The sequence below is a fragment of the Carcharodon carcharias genome, chromosome 26, assembly GCF_017639515.1.
Source record: "Carcharodon carcharias isolate sCarCar2 chromosome 26, sCarCar2.pri, whole genome shotgun sequence".
Taxonomy (NCBI): Eukaryota; Metazoa; Chordata; class Chondrichthyes; order Lamniformes; family Lamnidae; genus Carcharodon; species Carcharodon carcharias.
The window spans coordinates 36443170-36465571 of NC_054492.1; the positions used below are offsets into that span (position 1 = coordinate 36443170).

General features: G+C 48.5%; 1 protein-coding gene across 2 annotated transcripts in view; it reads right to left on the minus strand.

Moving 5' to 3' along the window:
- The window catches only part of LOC121269917 (cytosolic carboxypeptidase 4), a 220495-nt gene that overhangs the window by 152900 nt on the left and 45193 nt on the right, over nt 1-22402 (minus strand). For both annotated transcript variants that reach the window (XM_041175042.1, XM_041175043.1), the window contains 2 exons: nt 6020-6102; nt 2025-2141 (listed from right to left, as the gene is read on the minus strand). In XM_041175042.1, the coding sequence (XP_041030976.1) occupies nt 2025-2141; nt 6020-6102 (200 nt within the window). The remainder of the gene's footprint in view (nt 1-2024; nt 2142-6019; nt 6103-22402) is intronic.

Below are 22402 nucleotides of genomic sequence, written 5' to 3' on the forward strand. Positions count from 1 at the left end.
GGCAACTCCCCCTCTCTGACAGCATCATTGTGAGGCCTCGGTTCTTTAAACGCCTAATCCTTAATTACATCCCTCTGGCTGCCCAATGGAAACAAGGAGAAATGACAGCTAGCCAGATGGTTAAAATCTCTTGACCTAGTGCCCTGCCACAACTGGGAGATAGGTGGCAGGAAATACCCCGCAGGTGGGAATTTGGACGGCAGCCCAAGACAAGGCTGAGGCATTCCTTATGGGATCCATGTGGCAGGTCCCAAGCAAGAGCAGCTGCAATTAAAAGGACACCAGGTCCTAGTCACTTAAAATGACCCCAATTAGCCTACATGTATGAAGCAAAAAACAGGAACAATAGTCCAGCACAGTGAGTCATTAGTTCACTCCTTTCTTAACTGAACCCCGCCACCCCACACCACCCCCCTCCCCGCCGCCCCCTGCGCCCGGGGGGGGGAAGGTTAAAACTCCACCTCCACCCTTCCTCCTATAGTTTATTCCACACTTATGAAATAATCAGAGCTTAAGGGAAAGCCACGAGTGATGGAACAAGAATCTAATCGAAGAATTCAAAAGATGTCATACAGCGACAGATAAACAAGTATTTTATAACATTTTGAAGCTCACACGATTAGATTTAAAGCCTAAATTTATTCTGTTGCATGTACACCAGTGAATTTCCCCTGGGGTTGCTCTCAAATTCCTTTGAATTGAGTTTATCTCAGTTTTGTACACAAAGCATCTCACTTGCTGGCACACCTCATGCTTCAGGGTAGCTCCAACTGTGCATTGTAACAATTAAAGATGATATTGTTATAGACTGAAATGGGTTGGCTAATCATGAGATTTGACAGTTGCAGTCTCAAGGGGCCATTAAATTTGATATTTTATAAAGTTAAAAGAAAAAGAAACTTCCAAAGGATAGCAAGTATCCTAAGCAGAGGTAGAACTTACAAGCAGGGACCAGCAAATATTGGGAATCATGAATAGATGAAGGATGGGCTGAGGCTGCTAAAATAGGATAAGGCACCTGGCTCAGATGGATGGCGAAGTAAATAAGGAAGGAAGTGGCAAATTGAACTAGTCACATCAAGGAAGATCTTTTTTGGGAATTAATTGAAAACAGAAACAAAGTTGAGATGAGTAATTCATAAAAAAAGGTGCATTAAGATACTCTGGGAAACAACTTTCCCTTTAATTTCTCTTTGCCATGCATGGCCAATTGCACTGCGCTGTCCTTTTAAGATTGCCATGTAGCTGCGTATGCATGCTTCTCAGAAGGACCATTGCTTCTTTGTGCCCTATTCCCCACGTTTCCAACTGCTGTGCAGCCCTGTTAAAGGTAACATTTCTGGGAAATGCAGGCCAATAACTCTAACATCTGTAGTGATAAAAATATTATCTGGGATCCTGAAGGAAGACACAATGAAGCACATACAGAAGTATGGACTAATTATGGGCAGTCAGAATGGCTTTATGCAAGGGAGGTCATTTCTGATAACTCAGTTGGATTATTTGAGGAGATAACAGATTTAGTGGGCAAGGGAAATCTGGCAGCCATTGTATTTTTAGATTTTAGCAAACTTTCTGAGACAGCACCACACGGGAAATTAAGAAAGGCATGAGACATCAGAGATGCTTCTAGAACAGGTGGAAATGGCTTCCCTCAGAGGACAAAAAGGTTTGCCACTTACTCCAAACAGAAAGAAGAAATATAAAGCTTTTCTGAACAAATCAGAAAGCTTTCAGTGAGAAAGGTATTTGTTACAAGAAATGTTACATTCATTTGGGTAGGTAATGGCAGCTGGGGCTGCGTTTTGCCTGGTTGCTAGTGAAAATTAACTTCATCATGTCTGCAGTGACTCATACTGCTCCAAGGACTACTGATGCCAGTGGATGATGACTAAAGCTTCTATTGTTTGGACATTCTCTTCATTATTAGCACTAGTCGCCACCAGTATACACTATTTTAGTAAAATTATTTAATATTTATACCCACAACCTAAATACTAGAAAGTTCCGTTCCGTGGACCCACCTGAAAATATCCAACAAGTTCCGGGCAAAGCCTTTCGTACTGCTTCAGTTCTTCCACAGGTCTATCAAGTTGTGGATTTGGCCTCAGCCTTGTTAAATCTGTTTCAAGATCATCTTCCTTAAACAAAGAAGTGGAAACACAATTAAGTTTAAGACAAATGTTTGTATTTATTTAGCTCCTTGTTACACTGCAACACCTCGAAGCATTCCACAAAATTAATTACTTTTTTGACTGTTACATATGTAAACACAGCAGTTATTGTACACCAGTCAGTCACCACAAACAGCTATGAGATGAATGAATTTGCTGGTATTGGCCAAGGCTGGAACACTAGGAAACTCTCTGCTCTTCTTCAAATAATGCTATGGGATCTTTGACAACCACCTGAACCAGCAGATGATGCAGTTGTGGCCTCAGTTTACTGTCAATTGAAGGAAAAGCACTTCAGACAATGTAGCAGATCCCCCAGTACTAAAGTGTCAGTATGCATTATGTCCTCAAACCCCAATATAGGGTTTGAGCCCAAAACTATCTGACTTGGAAACAAGAGTATCATTGAGTGAAGCTGACACAAGCTAATGCAAACAGGACTGGAAATTAATTTGTTTTCAGGCACAATTCTAATCTATGGATGGGAGTTTGACATATGCAAGATGCACTGCTGGAATTCACCAAGGCTCCTTAGACAGCACCTTCCAAACCCATGGTCGCTACCATCTAGAAGGACAAGGGCAGCAGATACATGGGAACACCACCACCTGGAAAGCTCCCCTCCAAGTCACACACCATCCTGACTTGGAACTATATTGTCATTCCTTCGCTGTCGCTGGGTCAAAATCCTGGAACTTCCACCCTAACAGCACTGTGGGTGTACCTACACCACATGGACTGCAGTGGTTCAAGAAGGCAGCTCACCACCACCTTCTCAAGGACAATTAGGGATGGGCAATAAATACTGGCCCAGCCAGCAAAGCCCACATACCAGGAATTAATCAAAAAAAAATAATATTTTTGTTTCATTTTGCATCCAGTAATTTGTTCATGTTCTGTCTGGTTGTGTCTTGCACTGGATGGGGTAAATCAACATTTTCAAGCATAGCTATGAAATGCATTGATTTTGATTCTCCTTCAAGAGCTGTGACTAAAAATCAAATGTTTCCTGTCCATACAACATTGAATATCAGTTACAGAAGCAATGGTAGCCCTGTCAGTGTTTTACTACAGCTGTTGCTTATTACTAGAGGGTTTATCTTGTGAATTTATCTTGTGAAAGGACTCGGCTAGAGACAGTTGGCACTAGTTCTTTTCAGTATTTTTTTGAAAAATATAAAATATCTGGAAGAACATTCCAAAACATTTCAAAATCACCATCACATAAGTACAATCAGACTCAGCTTTTACACATGTATCACAAGGTGCATCAATACAATCAATGAATATTACAATCATCTCAATATGGTCAATGCAGACAATCAGTCAATGTTATTGGAGTTATCAACATACATCATGTTGCACTCTGAGGTGCTTCAATACATTTATAATACACTTAGTATTCACTGCAGACATTCATTCTGAGCTGTACAGCCGAGGGGCTCTCAACAGTTCCCAGCCCCTCGGTGCCCTATGGCAGAAAGGTCTTAGACAGCGACCTTTCCCCATTGCGCCTTTGCGGCGGCTGCCCCAAGCTTTAGTGCATCCCTCAGCACGTAGTCCTGGACCTTGGAATGTGCCAGTCTGCAACACTCAGTCGGGGACAACTCTTTTCGCTGGAAGGCCAACAAGTTTCGGGCAGAACAAAGAATGTCTTTCACCGAGTTGATGATCCTCCAGCTGCAGTTGCTACTTCCATGTCAACTCCAGTTGCAACACCCATTTCAACTTCTCTAAGTTTGCCACTCTAGCAATGGAGTCTTCCTTTGGGTAAGACTTGACTTAACAATTGTACAGAATATTTGCAAGCTGCAAGTTCATTCAAAACTCATTTGCCAACAGTAGTTAATGCTGCCTTCCACCTCTTGCATTCAATTCCAAAGTAGACAGGCAGAATGAGGCCCCACTTCTGTGCTGCAAATAGGGTAATTACACAAAATAGACCTGCTTTATTGCTATCCTCAGAAACTTAAGAGTGAAAAAGCTCCCATAATTTGTCACAAAATGACATAATTTGAAGTGCTTGAAAGAAGCAGAGAAGGATCACGGGAGGGATTCTGGTCACATTGGTTTTCATAACAAAAGCTTGTATTTATCCAATGGCTTAAACATAGTGAATCATCTCAAGGTGGTTTACAAGAGAGTTACTCAGATACCAAAAAAGTTGACTGATACTAAGCCAAAGAAGGAAACGTGAGGATAGGTGATCAAAAGCTTGGTCAATGATACATTTTAAGGAATGTTGTGAAACGAAACAGAGACAAAGAAGCTTAGGAAGAAAATTCCAGGGCTTAGAACCTAGACAGCTAAAGGTACAGCTGCTAATGTAGGAGCAAAGGAAGTCAGCAATATCCAAGAGGCCAGAACTGGAGGAGCACAGAGATCTCAGAGGGTTGTAGGGCTGCAATCACAAGGTATCATTACAGGGTAGTGCATAAAAAAAGGCATACCACACCACGCCACACTGACCATCAGCTGGCAAAGCTTGACTGACAACTTCCGCCAAGATGCCAGCGACTATATTTGCATGTATTGTTGTGCCTATCTGGCAATAGTTGTGGGAAAATGTGTTCATGGGGTTTGAGTCGGCAGACAGCCAGTGTAGAGAAGTTCCCTCTGTTGTAAGGACAACTGTTCCTAACGTGCACTAAAGAGCTGACACAGGATCAGTGAACTGTGACTTCAAGGTTTTGCATGGGACTTCTTTTCCCTTAGCCTTTGGCTGTCAAACCACACACCTTCAGCTGAGGAAAAACTCTGATAACGAATGGATCGAGTCTTTCTAATGGCTTGCAGAATCATCGTTAACCCTCTCCTTGTGTCACGGCCCCTTAAGTGTGCTCATCCCTTTAAATTTCACTTGCATGCAATTTTCCACCCCCTCCCCACAGCCACCCGATTCGTCTTTCTCTGCAGCTGCTGTTATGCGCACCTGTGTCTATGAATAATTATGCAAATAAGCTAGCCTCAGATATTTGAGAAATACATTGGCACAGTGCACAAATTCTGGGTCAAAAAGGTGATCTTCAAGGAGGATCTTGAGGGAGGAGAGCTAAGAAGAACAAAAAGTTCGAGGAGGGGGGTGTGATATTGTAGGTTGGGAGGAAGTTAAAGAGATAGGGAGAACAGAAGACTCAGAAACAAATCAATGATAACTCCATTGGTTCCCTGAGCCTTAACCAATGGACTTTAAAATTCTTATCTAATTTCGCATCTCATGGCATTGCATCATTTAACAGTGAATTCACACTGAACAAATTTGAGTGAGTGCAAAGTCAAAACCACTTGTATGTAAATCCAATGTTAAAGCATAAACCAACTCAAAGTAAGTCGGAGTGGGATTCTCTCTTCCAGAAATCTTGTTCGGCTTCAAGTGTCAAGTCAAACTCTGACTCCAGATAGAGCTGCATGTGCTCTATAACTGCACCAAACACCTTCATGGCATTAATTCCATTGTCCTCTTACCTTATTTCTCCATGGGCATCCACTGTTCCCCTAAAACTGGGATATTTCTCATCCCACTTTCTCTAGTTAATCATTGGCTGTCACTCTTCCAGCTATGAGGCTGTTACCCTCTGGAAGTCCCTGTTTAGCTCGCTCCAGCTGGGATCTTAATCCTTCCTCAAAACCCTTCTCTTTGAATATCCCTTCGGTCCCCATTCCAACTTCTCCATTTTTCCTTTTAATCCTTCTACTAGACATTCATCATTTTTACCTCTTTATAAAGAGGAGCATTGTAGAAACCTAAGTTCTTTTTATAAGGTGTTTCGCAGCTAAACACATACTCAAAACAAGTGACAGTTTTGTCCTTTCTTTTCACTCTTCACATTGTTCTGTTTACTTACATCTTCATTGCACCCTGGTTCATCATTCTCAGTGCTACCTTCATCATCCTCTTCTTCATCCTCTTCTTTGACTGCAACATTCTCTGTACAAACACACAAATCTGTCAGTCCAAGTCCAGTCATTTATCTCCATAATTTGTACAGTGTTGATCACTACATGACTTTGCATTAGCCTCGCTTTCTGTGGTTTGGGGCTTTTACCTTTTCTGACAATGATAGAATTCTCCTTTTCATAGATATTGGGACTTGCTTTTGGTGACTGAGAATCTCGTCTTTGTGTTTAAGTGTATACAACACACTCATTAGATTTGGGACATCCATCCGGACCCCAGCTACAAAAGGTTGGGTGTTCCTGACATACGCTATTACCTATATTACAGGCTGACATATGGTACTATACAGTTATACAATAGGCCAAAATACACTGTACCCCACAGGCTTACACATAGTACCACCTAAACTAAGGGATTCATTTAAAGAAATAAAGAATTAAAAAATGTCCAAAATCTATGTCATTTTTTTGTCTTAATCAAGAATTCCGCTAATATGAAATCAGTTTTTCAGGGCTAAAGAAGTTGTTCAGCAGTAATTATGACTTAGTAATCATCAGAAACCCAGTTACATCTCACTCAACAAGGCATAACTTGTTCAAGGAATTTTACAGTGAGACAACAGGGTGATAACTGGAAGTGACCATCAAATCAGTGATTTCTGGAAGATTTCCACCTGGGTGGGTTTCAAAATCGCACCCTGTGGGAGAGTGGGGAATCACTGAGAGAGTGGGGAATAACTCACACTGAGAGAGTGGGGAATCACTGAGAGAGTGGGGAATCACTGACACTGAGAGAGTGGGGAATCACTGACACAGAGAGAATGGGGAATCACTGACACTGAGAGAGTGGGGAATCACTGACACTGAGAGAGTGGGGAATCACTCACACTGAGAGTGGGGAATCACTCACACTGAGAGAGTGGGGAATCACTCACGCTGAGAGAATGGGGAATCACTCACACTGAGAGAGTGAGGAATCACTGACTCTGAGAGAGTGGGGAATCACTGACACAGAGAGAGTGGGGAATCACTGACACTGAGAGAGTGGGGAATCACTGTCACTGAGAGAGTGGGGAATCACTCACACTGAGAGAGTGGGGAATCACTGAGAGAGTGGGGAATCACTCACACTGAGAGAGTGGGGAATCACTGAGAGAGTGGAGAATCACTGAGAGAGTGAGGAATCACTCAGACTGAGAGAGTGGGGAATCACTCACACTGAGAGAGTGGGGAATCACTCACACTGAGAAAGTGGGGAATCACTGACACTGAGAGAGTGGGGAATCACTCACATTGAGAGAGTGGGGAATCACTGACACTGAGAGAGTGGGGAATCATTGACACTGAGAGAGTGGGGAATCACTGAGAGAGTGGGGAATCACTCACACTGAGAGAGTGGGGAATCACTGAGAGAGTGGGGAATCACTGACACTGAGAGAGTGGGGAATCACTGACACTGAGAGAGTGGGGAATCACTGAGGGAGTGGGGAACCACTCACACTGAGAGAGTGGGGATTCACTCACACTGAGAGAGTGGGGAATCACTGACACTGAGAGAGTGGGGAATCACTCACACTGAGAGAGTGGGGAATCACTGACACTGAGAGAGTGAGGAATCACTGACACTGAGAGAGTGGGGAATCACTGAGAAAGAGGGGAATCACTGACACTGAGAGAGTGGGGAATCACTGAGAGAGTGGGGAATCACTCACATTGAGAGAGTGGGGAATCACTGAGAGAGTGGGGAATCACTGACACTGAGAGAGTGGGGAATCACTGAGAGAGTGGGGAATCACTGACACTGAGAGAGTGAGGAATCACTGAGAGAGTGGGGAATCACTCACACTGAGAGAGTGGGGAATCACTGAGAGAGTGGGGAATCACTCACACTGAGAGAGTGGGGAATCACTGACACTGAGAGAGTGGGGAATCACTGAGAGAGTGGGGAATCACTGACACTGAGAGAGTGGGGAATCACTGAGAGTGGGGAATCACTCACACTGAGAGAGTGAGGAATCACTGACACTGAGAGAGTGGGGAATCACTGACACTGAGAGAGTGGGGAATCATTGACACTGAGAGAGTGGAGAATCACTGAGAGAGTGGGGAATCACTCACACTGAGAGAGTGGGGAATCACTGAGAGAGTGGGGAATCACTGACACTGAGAGAGTGGGGAATCACTGACACTGAGAGAGTGGGGAATCACTGAGGGAGTGGGGAATCACTCACACTGAGAGAGTGGGGAATCACTGACACTGAGAGAGTGGGGAATCACTGACACTGAGAGAGCGAGAAATCACAGAGAGAGTGGGGAATCACTGACACTGAGAGAGTGAGGAATCACTGACACTGAGAGAGTGGGGAATCACACACTGAGAGAGTGGGGAATCATTGACACTGAGAGAGTGAGGAATCACTGACACTGAGAGAGTGGGGAATCACTGAGAGAGTGGAGAATCACTGACACTGAGAGAGTGGGGAATCACTGAGAGAGTGGGGAATCACTGACACTGAGAGAGTGGGGAATCACTGAGAGAGTGGAGAATCACTGACACTGAGAGAGTGAGGAATCACTGAGAGAGTGGGGAATCACTGAGAGAGTGGGGAATCACTCACACTGAGAGAGTGGGGAATCACTGACACTGAGAGAGTGGGGAATCACTGAGAGAGTGGGGAATCACTCACACTGAGAGAGTGGGGAATCACTGAGAGAGTGGGGAATCACTCACACTGAGAGAGTGAGGAATCACTGACACTGAGAGAGTGGGGAATCACTGACACTGAGAGAGTGGGGAATCATTGACACTGAGAGAGTGGGGAATCACTGAGAGAGTGGGGAATCACTCACACTGAGAGAGTGGGGAATCACTGAGAGAGTGGGGAATCACTGACACTGAGAGAGTGGGGAATCACTGACACTGAGAGAGTGGGGAATCACTGAGGGAGTGGGGAATCACTCACACTGAGAGAGTGGGGAATCACTCACACTGAGAGAGTGGGGAATCACTGACACTGAGAGAGTGGGGAATCACTGACACTGAGAAAGCGAGAAATCACAGAGAGAGTGGGGAATCACTGACACTGAGAGAGTGAGGAATCACTGACACTGAGAGAGTGGGGAATCACTCACACTGAGAGAGTGGGGAATCACTGACACTGAGAGAGTGAGGAATCACTGACACTGAGAGAGTGGGGAATCACTGACACTGAGAGAGTGGGGAATCACTGACACTGAGAGAGTGGGGAATCACTGAGAGAGTGGGGAATCACTGACACTGAGAGAGTGGGGAATCACTGAGAGAGTGGAGAATCACTCACATTGAGAGAGTGGGGAATCACTGAGAGAGTGGGGAATCACTGACACTGAGAGAGTGGGGAATCACTGAGAGAGTGGGGAATCACTGACACTGAGAGAGTGAGGAATCACTGAGAGAGTGGGGAATCACTCACACTGAGAGAGTGGGGAATCACTGAGAGAGTGGGGAATCACTGACACTGAGAGAGTGGGGAATCACTGACACTGAGAGAGTGGGGAATCACTGAAAGAGTGGGGAATCACTCACACTGAGAGAGTGGGGAATCACTGAGAGAGTGGGGAATCACTCACACTGAGAGAGTGGGGAATCACTGAGAGAGTGGGGAATCACTGACACTGAGAGAGTGAGGAATCACTGAGAGAGTGGGGAATCACACACTGAGAGAGTGGGGAATCACTGAGAGAGTGGGGAATCACTCACACTGAGAGAGTGGGGAATCACTGACACTGAGAGAGTGGGGGATCACTCACACTGAGAGAGTGGGGAATCACTGAGAGAGTGGAGAATCACTCACACTGAGAGAATGGGGAATCACTGACACTGAGAGAGTGGGGAAACACTCACACTGAGAGAGTGGGGAATCACTGAGAGAGTGGGGAATCACTGACACTGAGAGAGTGGGGTATCACTGACACTGAGAGAGTGGGGAATCACTCACACTGAGAGAGTGGGGAATCACTGAGAGAGTGGGGAATCACTCACACTGAGAGAATGGGGAATCACTCACACTGAGAGAGTGGGGAATCACTGACACTGAGAGAGTGGGGAATCACTGACACTGAGAGAGTGGGGAAACACTGAGAGAGTGGGGAATCACTGACACTGAGAGAGTGAGGAATCACTGAGAGAGTGGAGAATCACTCACACTGAGAGAGTGGGGAATCACTGACCCTGACAGAGTGGGGAATCACTGACACTGAGAGAGTGGGGAATCACTCACACTGAGAGAGTGAGGAATCACTGACACTGAGAGAGTGAGGAATCACTGACACTGAGAGAGTGGGGAATCACTGACACAGAGAGAATGGGGAATCACTGACACTGAGAGAGTGGGGAATCACTGACACTGAGAGAGTGGGGAATCACTGAAAGAGTGGGGAATCACTCACACTGAGAGAGTGGGGAATCACTGAGAGAGTGGGGAATCACTCACACTGAGAGAGTGGGGAATCACTGAGAGAGTGGGGAATCACTGACACTGAGAGAGTGAGGAATCACTGAGAGAGTGGGGAATCACACACTGAGAGAGTGGGGAATCACTGAGAGAGTGGGGAATCACTCACACTGAGAGAGTGGGGAATCACTGACACTGAGAGAGTGGGGGATCACTCACACTGAGAGAGTGGGGAATCACTGAGAGAGTGGAGAATCACTCACACTGAGAGAATGGGGAATCACTGACACTGAGAGAGTGGGGAAACACTCACACTGAGAGAGTGGGGAATCACTGAGAGAGTGGGGAATCACTGACACTGAGAGAGTGGGGTATCACTGACACTGAGAGAGTGGGGAATCACTCACACTGAGAGAGTGGGGAATCACTGAGAGAGTGGGGAATCACTCACACTGAGAGAATGGGGAATCACTCACACTGAGAGAGTGGGGAATCACTGACACTGAGAGAGTGGGGAATCACTGACACTGAGAGAGTGGGGAAACACTGAGAGAGTGGGGAATCACTGACACTGAGAGAGTGAGGAATCACTGAGAGAGTGGAGAATCACTCACACTGAGAGAGTGGGGAATCACTGACCCTGACAGAGTGGGGAATCACTGACACTGAGAGAGTGGGGAATCACTCACACTGAGAGAGTGAGGAATCACTGACACTGAGAGAGTGAGGAATCACTGACACTGAGAGAGTGGGGAATCACTGACACTGAGAGATTGGGGAATCACAGAGAGTGGGGAAACGCTCACACTGAGAGAGTGGGGAATCACTGACACTGAGAGAGCGGGGAATCACTGAGAGAGTGGGGAATCACTCACACTGAGAGAGTGGGGAATCACTCACACTGAGAGAGTGGGGAATCACTGAGAGAGTGGGGAATCACTCACGCTGAGAGAGTGGGGAATCACTCACACTGAGAGAGTGGGGAATCACTGAGAGAGTGGGGAATCATGACACTGAGAGAGTGGGGAATCACTCACACTGAGAGAGAGGCGAATCACTGACACTGAGAGAGTGGGGAATCACTCACACTGAGAGAGTGGGGAATCACTGACACTGAGAGAGTGGGGAATCACTCACACTGAGAGAGTGGGGAATCACTGAGAGAGTGGGGAATCACTCACACTGAGAGAGTGGGGAATCACTGACACAGAGAGAGTGGGGAATCACTGAGAGAGTGGGGAATCACTGACACTGAGAGAGTGGGGAATCACTCACACTGAGAGAGTGGGGATTCACTGACACTGAGAGAGTGGGGAATCACTGAGAGAGTGGGGAATCACTCACACTGAGAGAGTGGGGAATCACTGACACAGAGAGAGTGGGGAATCACTGAGAGAGTGGGAATCACTGACACTGAGAGAGTGGGGAATCACGGAGAGAGTGGGGAATCACTGACACTGAGAGAGTGGGGAATCACTGAGAGAGTGGGGAATCACTGACACTGAGAGAGTGGGGAATCACTGACACTGAGAGAGTGGGGAGTCACTGAGAGAGTGGGAAATCACTGACACTGAGAGAGTGGGGAATCACTGACACAGAGAGAGTGGGGAATCACTGAGAGAGTGGGGAATCACTCACACTGAGCGAGTGGGGAATCACTGACACTGAGAGAGTGGGGAATCACTCACACTGAGAGAGTGGGGAATCACTCACACTGAGAGAGTGGAGAATCACTCACACACAGAGTGGGGAATCACTCACACTGAGAGAGTGGGGAATCACTGACACAGAGAGAGTGGGGAATCACTGAGAGAGTGGGGAATCACTCACACTGAGAGAGTGGGGAATCACTGAGTGAGTGGGGAATCACTGACACTGAGAGAGTGGGGAATCACTGAGAGAGTGGGGCATCACTGACACTGAGAGAGTGGGGAATCACTGACACTGAGAGAGTGTGGAGTCACTGAGAGAGTGGGAAATTACTGACACTGAGAGAGTGGGGAATCACTGACACAGAGCGAGTGGGGAATCACTGACACTGAGAGAGTGGGGAATCACTGACACTGAGAGAGTGGGGAACCACTGAGAGAGTGGGGAATCACTAACACTGAGAGAGTGGGGAATCACTCACACTGAGAGAGTGGGGAATCACTGACACTGAGAAAGCGAGAAATCACAGAGAGAGTGGGGAATCACTGACACTGAGAGAGTGAGGAATCACTGACACTGAGAGAGTGGGGAATCATTGACACTGAGAGAGTGGAGAATCACTGAGAGAGTGGGGAATCACTCACACTGAGAGAGTGGGGAATCACTGAGAGAGTGGGGAATCACTGACACTGAGAGAGTGGGGAATCACTGACACTGAGAGAGTGGGGAATCACTGAGGGAGTGGGGAATCACTCACACTGAGAGAGTGGGGAATCACTGACACTGAGAGAGTGGGGAATCACTGACACTGAGAGAGCGAGAAATCACAGAGAGAGTGGGGAATCACTGACACTGAGAGAGTGAGGAATCACTGACACTGAGAGAGTGGGGAATCACACACTGAGAGAGTGGGGAATCATTGACACTGAGAGAGTGAGGAATCACTGACACTGAGAGAGTGGGGAATCACTGAGAGAGTGGAGAATCACTGACACTGAGAGAGTGGGGAATCACTGAGAGAGTGGGGAATCACTGACACTGAGAGAGTGGGGAATCACTGAGAGAGTGGAGAATCACTGACACTGAGAGAGTGAGGAATCACTGAGAGAGTGGGGAATCACTGAGAGAGTGGGGAATCACTCACACTGAGAGAGTGGGGAATCACTGACACTGAGAGAGTGGGGAATCACTGAGAGAGTGGGGAATCACTCACACTGAGAGAGTGGGGAATCACTGAGAGAGTGGGGAATCACTCACACTGAGAGAGTGAGGAATCACTGACACTGAGAGAGTGGGGAATCACTGACACTGAGAGAGTGGGGAATCATTGACACTGAGAGAGTGGGGAATCACTGAGAGAGTGGGGAATCACTCACACTGAGAGAGTGGGGAATCACTGAGAGAGTGGGGAATCACTGACACTGAGAGAGTGGGGAATCACTGACACTGAGAGAGTGGGGAATCACTAAGGGAGTGGGGAATCACTCACACTGAGAGAGTGGGGAATCACTCACACTGAGAGAGTGGGGAATCACTGACACTGAGAGAGTGGGGAATCACTGACACTGAGAAAGCGAGAAATCACAGAGAGAGTGGGGAATCACTGACACTGAGAGAGTGAGGAATCACTGACACTGAGAGAGTGGGGAATCACTCACACTGAGAGAGTGGGGAATCACTGACACTGAGAGAGTGAGGAATCACTGACACTGAGAGAGTGGGGAATCACTGACACTGAGAGAGTGGGGAATCACTGACACTGAGAGAGTGGGGAATCACTGAGAGAGTGGGGAATCACTGACACTGAGAGAGTGGGGAATCACTGAGAGAGTGGAGAATCACTCACATTGAGAGAGTGGGGAATCACTGAGAGAGTGGGGAATCACTGACACTGAGAGAGTGGGGAATCACTGAGAGAGTGGGGAATCACTGACACTGAGAGAGTGAGGAATCACTGAGAGAGTGAGGAATCACTCACACTGAGAGAGTGGGGAATCACTGAGAGAGTGGGGAATCACTGACACTGAGAGAGTGGGGAATCACTGACACTGAGAGAGTGGGGAATCACTGAAAGAGTGGGGAATCACTCACACTGAGAGAGTGGGGAATCACTGAGAGAGTGGGGAATCACTCACACTGAGAGAGTGGGGAATCACTGAGAGAGTGGGGAATCACTGACACTGAGAGAGTGAGGAATCACTGAGAGAGTGGGGAATCACACACTGAGAGAGTGGGGAATCACTGAGAGAGTGGGGAATCACTCACACTGAGAGAGTGGGGAATCACTGACACTGAGAGAGTGGGGGATCACTCACACTGAGAGAGTGGGGAATCACTGAGAGAGTGGAGAATCACTCACACTGAGAGAATGGGGAATCACTGACACTGAGAGAGTGGGGAAACACTCACACTGAGAGAGTGGGGAATCACTGAGAGAGTGGGGAATCACTGACACTGAGAGAGTGGGGTATCACTGACACTGAGAGAGTGGGGAATCACTCACACTGAGAGAGTGGGGAATCACTGAGAGAGTGGGGAATCACTCACACTGAGAGAATGGGGAATCACTCACACTGAGAGAGTGGGGAATCACTGACACTGAGAGAGTGGGGAATCACTGACACTGAGAGAGTGGGGAAACACTGAGAGAGTGGGGAATCACTGACACTGAGAGAGTGAGGAATCACTGAGAGAGTGGAGAATCACTCACACTGAGAGAGTGGGGAATCACTGACCCTGACAGAGTGGGGAATCACTGACACTGAGAGAGTGGGGAATCACTCACACTGAGAGAGTGAGGAATCACTGACACTGAGAGAGTGAGGAATCACTGACACTGAGAGAGTGGGGAATCACTGACACTGAGAGATTGGGGAATCACAGAGAGTGGGGAAACGCTCACACTGAGAGAGTGGGGAATCACTGACACTGAGAGAGCGGGGGAATCACTGAGAGAGTGGGGAATCACTCACACTGAGAGAGTGGGGAATCACTCACACTGAGAGAGTGGGGAATCACTGAGAGAGTGGGGAATCACTCACGCTGAGAGAGTGGGGAATCACTCACACTGAGAGAGTGGGGAATCACTGAGAGAGTGGGGAATCATGACACTGAGAGAGTGGGGAATCACTCACACTGAGAGAGAGGCGAATCACTGACACTGAGAGAGTGGGGAATCACTCACACTGAGAGAGTGGGGAATCACTGACACTGAGAGAGTGGGGAATCACTCACACTGAGAGAGTGGGGAATCACTGAGAGAGTGGGGAATCACTCACACTGAGAGAGTGGGGAATCACTGACACAGAGAGAGTGGGGAATCACTGAGAGAGTGGGGAATCACTGACACTGAGAGAGTGGGGAATCACTCACACTGAGAGAGTGGGGATTCACTGACACTGAGAGAGTGGGGAATCACTGAGAGAGTGGGGAATCACTCACACTGAGAGAGTGGGGAATCACTGACACAGAGAGAGTGGGGAATCACTGAGAGAGTGGGAATCACTGACACTGAGAGAGTGGGGAATCACGGAGAGAGTGGGGAATCACTGACACTGAGAGAGTGGGGAATCACTGAGAGAGTGGGGAATCACTGACACTGAGAGAGTGGGGAATCACTGACACTGAGAGAGTGGGGAGTCACTGAGAGAGTGGGAAATCACTGACACTGAGAGAGTGGGGAATCACTGACACAGAGAGAGTGGGGAATCACTGAGAGAGTGGGGAATCACTCACACTGAGCGAGTGGGGAATCACTGACACTGAGAGAGTGGGGAATCACTCACACTGAGAGAGTGGGGAATCACTCACACTGAGAGAGTGGAGAATCACTCACACACAGAGTGGGGAATCACTCACACTGAGAGAGTGGGGAAGCACTGACACAGAGAGAGTGGGGAATCACTGAGAGAGTGGGGAATCACTCACACTGAGAGAGTGGGGAATCACTGAGTGAGTGGGGAATCACTGACACTGAGAGAGTGGGGAATCACTGAGAGAGTGGGGCATCACTGACACTGAGAGAGTGGGGAATCACTGACACTGAGAGAGTGTGGAGTCACTGAGAGAGTGGGAAATTACTGACACTGAGAGAGTGGGGAATCACTGACACAGAGCGAGTGGGGAATCACTGACACTGAGAGAGTGGGGAATCACTGACACTGAGAGAGTGGGGAACCACTGAGAGAGTGGGGGAATCACTAACACTGAGAGAGTGGGGAATCACTCACACTGAGAGAGTGGGGAATCACTGACACTGAGAAAGCGAGAAATCACAGAGAGAGTGGGGAATCACTGACACTGAGAGAGTGAGGAATCACTGACACTGAGAGAGTGGGGAATCACTCACACTGAGAGAGTGGGGAATCACTGACACTGAGAGAGTGAGGAATCACTGACACTGAGAGAGTGGGGAATCACTGACACTGAGAGAGTGGGGAATCACTGACACTGAGAGAGTGGGGAATCACTGAGAGAGTGGGGAATCACTGACACTGAGAGAGTGGGGAATCACTGAGAGAGTGGGAATCACTCACATTGAGAGAGTGGGGAATCACTGAGAGAGTGGGGAATCACTGACACTGAGAGAGTGGGGAATCACTGAGAGAGTGGGGAATCACTGACACTGAGAGAGTGAGGAATCACTGAGAGAGTGGGGAATCACTCACACTGAGAGAGTGGGGAATCACTGAGAGAGTGGGGAATCACTGACACTGAGAGAGTGGGGAATCACTGACACTGAGAGAGTGGGGAATCACTGAAAGAGTGGGGAATCACTCACACTGAGAGAGTGGGGAATCACTGAGAGAGTGGGGAATCACTCACACTGAGAGAGTGGGGAATCACTGAGAGAGTGGGGAATCACTGACACTGAGAGAGTGAGGAATCACTGAGAGAGTGGGGAATCACACACTGAGAGAGTGGGGAATCACTGAGAGAGTGGGGAATCACTCACACTGAGAGAGTGGGGAATCACTGACACTGAGAGAGTGGGGGATCACTCACACTGAGAGAGTGGGGAATCACTGAGAGAGTGGAGAATCACTCACACTGAGAGAATGGGGAATCACTGACACTGAGAGAGTGGGGAAACACTCACACTGAGAGAGTGGGGAATCACTGAGAGAGTGGGGAATCACTGACACTGAGAGAGTGGGGTATCACTGACACTGAGAGAGTGGGGAATCACTCACACTGAGAGAGTGGGGAATCACTGAGAGAGTGGGGAATCACTCACACTGAGAGAATGGGGAATCACTCACACTGAGAGAGTGGGGAATCACTGACACTGAGAGAGTGGGGAATCACTGACACTGAGAGAGTGGGGAAACACTGAGAGAGTGGGGAATCACTGACACTGAGAGAGTGAGGAATCACTGAGAGAGTGGAGAATCACTCACACTGAGAGAGTGGGGAATCACTGACCCTGACAGAGTGGGGAATCACTGACACTGAGAGAGTGGGGAATCACTCACACTGAGAGAGTGAGGAATCACTGACACTGAGAGAGTGAGGAATCACTGACACTGAGAGAGTGGGGAATCACTGACACTGAGAGATTGGGGAATCACAGAGAGTGGGGAAACGCTCACACTGAGAGAGTGGGGAATCACTGACACTGAGAGAGCGGGGAATCACTGAGAGAGTGGGGAATCACTCACACTGAGAGAGTGGGGAATCACTCACACTGAGAGAGTGGGGAATCACTGAGAGAGTGGGGAATCACTCACGCTGAGAGAGTGGGGAATCACTCACACTGAGAGAGTGGGGAATCACTGAGAGAGTGGGGAATCATGACACTGAGAGAGTGGGGAATCACTCACACTGAGAGAGTGGGGAATCACTGACCCTGACAGAGTGGGGAATCACTGACACTGAGAGAGTGGGGAATCACTCACACTGAGAGAGTGAGGAATCACTGACACTGAGAGAGTGAGGAATCACTGACACTGAGAGAGTGGGGAATCACTGACACTGAGAGATTGGGGAATCACAGAGAGTGGGGAAACGCTCACACTGAGAGAGTGGGGAATCACTGACACTGAGAGAGCGGGGAATCACTGAGAGAGTGGGGAATCACTCACACTGAGAGAGTGGGGAATCACTCACACTGAGAGAGTGGGGAATCACTGAGAGAGTGGGGGAATCACTCACGCTGAGAGAGTGGGGAATCACTCACACTGAGAGAGTGGGGAATCACTGAGAGAGTGGGGAATCATGACACTGAGAGAGTGGGGAATCACTCACACTGAGAGAGAGGCGAATCACTGACACTGAGAGAGTGGGGAATCACTCACACTGAGAGAGTGGGGAATCACTGACACTGAGAGAGTGGGGAATCACTCACACTGAGAGAGTGGGGAATCACTGAGAGAGTGGGGAATCACTCACACTGAGAGAGTGGGGAATCACTGACACAGAGAGAGTGGGGAATCACTGAGAGAGTGGGGAATCACTGACACTGAGAGAGTGGGGAATCACTCACACTGAGAGAGTGGGGATTCACTGACACTGAGAGAGTGGGGAATCACTGAGAGAGTGGGGAATCACTCACACTGAGAGAGTGGGGAATCACTGACACAGAGAGAGTGGGGAATCACTGAGAGAGTGGGAATCACTGACACTGAGAGAGTGGGGAATCACGGAGAGAGTGGGGAATCACTGACACTGAGAGAGTGGGGAATCACTGAGAGAGTGGGGAATCACTGACACTGAGAGAGTGGGGAATCACTGACACTGAGAGAGTGGGGAGTCACTGAGAGAGTGGGAAATCACTGACACTGAGAGAGTGGGGAATCACTGACACAGAGAGAGTGGGGAATCACTGAGAGAGTGGGGAATCACTCACACTGAGAGAGTGGGGAATCACTGACACTGAGAGAGTGGGGAATCACTCACACTGAGAGAGTGGGGAATCACTCACACTGAGAGAGTGGAGAATCACTCACACACAGAGTGGGGAATCACTCACACTGAGAGAGTGGGGAATCACTGACACAGAGAGAGTGGGGAATCACTGAGAGAGTGGGGAATCACTCACACTGAGAGAGTGGGGAATCACTGAGTGAGTGGGGAATCACTGACACTGAGAGAGTGGGGAATCACTGAGAGAGTGGGGCATCACTGACACTGAGAGAGTGGGGAATCACTGACACTGAGAGAGTGTGGAGTCACTGAGAGAGTGGGAAATTACTGACACTGAGAGAGTGGGGAATCACTGACACAGAGCGAGTGGGGAATCACTGACACTGAGAGAGTGGGGAATCACTGACACTGAGAGAGTGGGGAACCACTGAGAGAGTGGGGAATCACTAACACTGAGAGAGTGGGGAATCACTCACACTGAGAGAGTGGGGAATCACTGACACTGAGAAAGCGAGAAATCACAGAGAGAGTGGGGAATCACTGACACTGAGAGAGTGAGGAATCACTGACACTGAGAGAGTGGGGAATCACTCACACTGAGAGAGTGGGGAATCACTGACACTGAGAGAGTGAGGAATCACTGACACTGAGAGAGTGGGGAATCACTGACACTGAGAGAGTGGGGAATCACTGACACTGAGAGAGTGGGGAATCACTGAGAGAGTGGGGAATCACTGACACTGAGAGAGTGGGGAATCACTGAGAGAGTGGGGAATCACTCACATTGAGAGAGTGGGGAATCACTGAGAGAGTGGGGAATCACTGACACTGAGAGAGTGGGGAATCACTGAGAGAGTGGGGAATCACTAACACTGAGAGAGTGGGGAATCACTGACACTGAGAGAGTGGGGAATCACTCACACTGAGAGAGTGGGGAATCACTGAGAGAGTGGGGAATCACTGACACTGAGAGAGTGGGGAATCACTGACACTGAGAGAGTGGGGAATCACTGAAAGAGTGGGGAATCACTCACACTGAGAGAGTGGGGAATCACTGAGAGAGTGGGGAATCACTCACACTGAGAGAGTGGGGAATCACTGAGAGAGTGGGGAATCACTGACACTGAGAGAGTGAGGAATCACTGAGAGAGTGGGGAATCACACACTGAGAGAGTGGGGAATCACTGAGAGAGTGGGGAATCACTCACACTGAGAGAGTGGGGAATCACTGACACTGAGAGAGTGGGGGATCACTCACACTGAGAGAGTGGGGAATCACTGAGAGAGTGGAGAATCACTCACACTGAGAGAATGGGGAATCACTGACACTGAGAGAGTGGGGAAACACTCACACTGAGAGAGTGGGGAATCACTGAGAGAGTGGGGAATCACTGACACTGAGAGAGTGGGGTATCACTGACACTGAGAGAGTGGGGAATCACTCACACTGAGAGAGTGGGGAATCACTGAGAGAGTGGGGAATCACTCACACTGAGAGAATGGGGAATCACTCACACTGAGAGAGTGGGAATCACTGACACTGAGAGAGTGGGGAATCACTGACACTGAGAGAGTGGGGAAACACTGAGAGAGTGGGGAATCACTGACACTGAGAGAGTGAGGAATCACTGAGAGAGTGGAGAATCACTCACACTGAGAGAGTGGGGAATCACTGACCCTGACAGAGTGGGGAATCACTGACACTGAGAGAGTGGGGAATCACTCACACTGAGAGAGTGAGGAATCACTGACACTGAGAGAGTGAGGAATCACTGACACTGAGAGAGTGGGGAATCACTGACACAGAGAGAATGGGGAATCACTGACACTGAGAGAGTGGGGAATCACTGACACTGAGAGAGTGGGGAATCACTGAAAGAGTGGGGAATCACTCACACTGAGAGAGTGGGGAATCACTGAGAGAGTGGGGAATCACTCACACTGAGAGAGTGGGGAATCACTGAGAGAGTGGGGAATCACTGACACTGAGAGAGTGAGGAATCACTGAGAGAGTGGGGAATCACACACTGAGAGAGTGGGGAATCACTGAGAGAGTGGGGAATCACTCACACTGAGAGAGTGGGGAATCACTGACACTGAGAGAGTGGGGGATCACTCACACTGAGAGAGTGGGGAATCACTGAGAGAGTGGAGAATCACTCACACTGAGAGAATGGGGAATCACTGACACTGAGAGAGTGGGGAAACACTCACACTGAGAGAGTGGGGAATCACTGAGAGAGTGGGGAATCACTGACACTGAGAGAGTGGGGTATCACTGACACTGAGAGAGTGGGGAATCACTCACACTGAGAGAGTGGGGAATCACTGAGAGAGTGGGGAATCACTCACACTGAGAGAATGGGGAATCACTCACACTGAGAGAGTGGGGAATCACTGACACTGAGAGAGTGGGGAATCACTGACACTGAGAGAGTGGGGAAACACTGAGAGAGTGGGGAATCACTGACACTGAGAGAGTGAGGAATCACTGAGAGAGTGGAGAATCACTCACACTGAGAGAGTGGGGAATCACTGACCCTGACAGAGTGGGGAATCACTGACACTGAGAGAGTGGGGAATCACTCACACTGAGAGAGTGAGGAATCACTGACACTGAGAGAGTGAGGAATCACTGACACTGAGAGAGTGGGGAATCACTGACACTGAGAGATTGGGGAATCACAGAGAGTGGGGAAACGCTCACACTGAGAGAGTGGGGAATCACTGACACTGAGAGAGCGGGGAATCACTGAGAGAGTGGGGAATCACTCACACTGAGAGAGTGGGGAATCACTCACACTGAGAGAGTGGGGAATCACTGAGAGAGTGGGGAATCACTCACGCTGAGAGAGTGGGGAATCACTCACACTGAGAGAGTGGGGAATCACTGAGAGAGTGGGGAATCATGACACTGAGAGAGTGGGGAATCACTCACACTGAGAGAGAGGCGAATCACTGACACTGAGAGAGTGGGGAATCACTGAGAGAGTGGGGAATCACTCACACTGAGAGAGTGGGGAATCACTGACACTGAGAGAGTGAGGAATCACTGACACTGAGAGAGTGGGGAATCACTGAGAGAGTGGGGAATCATGACACTGAGAGAGTGGGGAATCACTCACACTGAGAGAGAGGCGAATCACTGACACTTAGAGAGTGGGGAATCACTCACACTGAGAGAGTGGGGAATCACTGACACTGAGAGAGTGGGGAATCACTCACACTGAGAGAGTGGGGAATCACTGAGAGAGTGGGGAATCACTCACACTGAGAGAGTGGGGAATCACTGACACAGAGAGAGTGGGGAATCACTGAGAGAGTGGGGAATCACTGACACTGAGAGAGTGGGGAATCACTCACACTGAGAGAGTGGGGATTCAC